General features: G+C 54.3%; 1 protein-coding gene across 1 annotated transcript in view; it reads left to right on the top strand.

Annotated features, from left to right (window-relative positions):
* LOC113207069 (uncharacterized) overlaps nucleotides 1–2,094 on the top strand; it is a 140,645-nt gene that overhangs the window by 132,603 nt on the left and 5,948 nt on the right. The window contains exon 2 of the mRNA XM_052265896.1: nucleotides 1,434–1,572. Within this exon, the coding sequence (XP_052121856.1) occupies nucleotides 1,434–1,572 (139 nt within the window). The remainder of the gene's footprint in view (nucleotides 1–1,433; nucleotides 1,573–2,094) is intronic.

The raw sequence follows: 2,094 nt of genomic DNA, 5'->3' as shown, positions 1-2,094 counted from the left end.
CTCCTCCTCCTCCTCCTCCTCCTCTTCTCCTCCTCCTCCTTCTCGTCCTCCTGAGAAACAATGCATCCGGAGTGTTCTGCGGGGACGGAATGCTCATCTAGTATGAACAAAATATGAGACAAACTGTCTCACTACACCGTGTATTGTTCAGAGGATATGGCCTCAGCACCTTCCTAGCGTTAGTAACAGTTCGCTGCGTGCTGCAGCAGTGCGGTGCGCTGCGAGCGCCTGTGGGTAGGCAATATCTCTGGCGCGACACAGGCGCGCACGGCGGGCCGGCCTACCAGCCAGGCGCCCTCCGTGCCCAGCCCGGGCCCGGCCCGTGGGGCCAGCGGCGGCGGCGGCAGTCCCCTGGCGCTGGTGGACGGCCCAGCGAATGCGGGGGAAGTAGGCCACTCTAGAAATGCCCCTGGCCGTCTACGGGACCTACCGGTGGTGGCGTATGACGTGCGCGAACGAACGGCCGCACGGCCTACTGCACACTTTCCCGCACACTTTTCCTATTCACAACCGTCCCCTTCTTACCTTTTTTCCTCCCTTCGAAAGGGCGGGAGTGATGAGAGTTTAGAGGAGCACGGCACAGTCCCGACCAGATTCTCAGCAGCCAGAAAAGTTGAGAAATTTATTCCGTCTGAGGGGCTATACCCCCCTCCTCTCTCTTTCTCTCCCTTTCCCTTCTCTCTCTCTCTCTCTCTCTCTCTCTCTCTCTCTCTCTCCCTCTCTCCCTCTCTCCCATCCCCCCGCTCTCTCTCTCTCTCTCACACACACACACATTTTCTCATTCTCCCTCCCACTTTCTCTGTCACTCTCTCCCCGCTCTGCTCACGGCGTGCTGGTGGTGGTGGTGCTCCATCATCAAGTTGTCTGACGCGGCCCGGCCGCCCCGAGGACGCATCCCCGGGACAAGTGCTCGGCGGCGCTTCCGAGACGCGCTCTCTCCGCTTTACTTTTCCGCGCGCTGCTCCCGTCCCTGTGCGAGCCTCTGCTTGTGTGTGTTGTGGATGGAGAAGGTGAAAAATGGGAGTGTGCTGACGTTTTCGCGCCGAAATTTGAACAGATACGCGGATCGCTCTTATTTCAAGATTGAAGATGTCGACTAATTTAGGCATGCCTGCTCTTGACGGAGGCTGCGTAATAAATTAGAGTCTGGGTCGCGTGGGCCGTAGGGCCTCTTATACCCTCCTCATCTCTCCTGCGTTTATTTAAAGCGCAAGCTCACGCCGATATTACGCAATAACACTATCATAGACACGCACATTTTGTTATTTTTTGACGATGAAATAACGTCTAGTGTCTTGTGCTTTTTCAAACATATATTGAATCGAATCATAAATTCGACCTCACCGACAGTGGATTCCTTGGTTATAAACTTTGCCTATTCACCAGTTCCGCGCGCCTTTAAACTCAGTCGTCTCTTCTTCTTCCTTTTCCAGTGTGGAGCTGCATGGCCAGGGCCAATGAGATGTGCCGGCAGGAGATCGTCATGGGCTGCGCCCAACCCTTCAGCCTGCTCACGGACAACAAGGAGATGGCCATGTTCCGCAGCAGGGCCGATCTGGACCGGATATGCCCGTGAGTACACTCTGCCTTTCCTACCAAATTTTATGTACCAGGAAACGTTTTTGTCAACGTTAACCCCCGTTCCCTTCTGGCCTGCTTTATCGTTTACTTTAACTAGCGAAAAATGTCTCACGCTCCCCTTCTGAATCAATTTCACAATACTTTGAAGACAAAGGGACTGCGAAATGCCCCTTGAATGCTACCAAATTAACCAACGAAATGACGGACATTTTTATTTTCACCCTTTCCATTTTTTAGCGCGGGCAATATCGGAGGGAAAGTAAATAAATATACACGAGATCCTGCGAGAAATCTCCGTGACATATAAGGGTTGAAGAGGGGCGGTGAGCAGCAGCAGGTCAGGGGGCGGGCCTGGGCTTCGGCGGTGTATTGACAGAGAGAAGAGAGCACTAAACGAAGTCCTTCCTGGAGCCGAGGGGGGGGGGACGCATATCGGATGAGACGCACGTCCCGCAGAGCCGAGTGTGTGTCCGGCCGGACAAGCTCCTGGAATACTTTGTATGTGCTGCGACT

This window comes from Frankliniella occidentalis, unplaced genomic scaffold (assembly GCF_000697945.3).
Source record: "Frankliniella occidentalis isolate FOCC.00 unplaced genomic scaffold, Focc_3.1 Scaffold32, whole genome shotgun sequence".
In the NCBI taxonomy this organism is placed as follows: domain Eukaryota; kingdom Metazoa; phylum Arthropoda; class Insecta; order Thysanoptera; family Thripidae; genus Frankliniella; species Frankliniella occidentalis.
The sequence above is the reverse complement of the archived record's forward strand: the minus strand, read 5'-3'. Positions and strand labels throughout refer to the sequence as shown.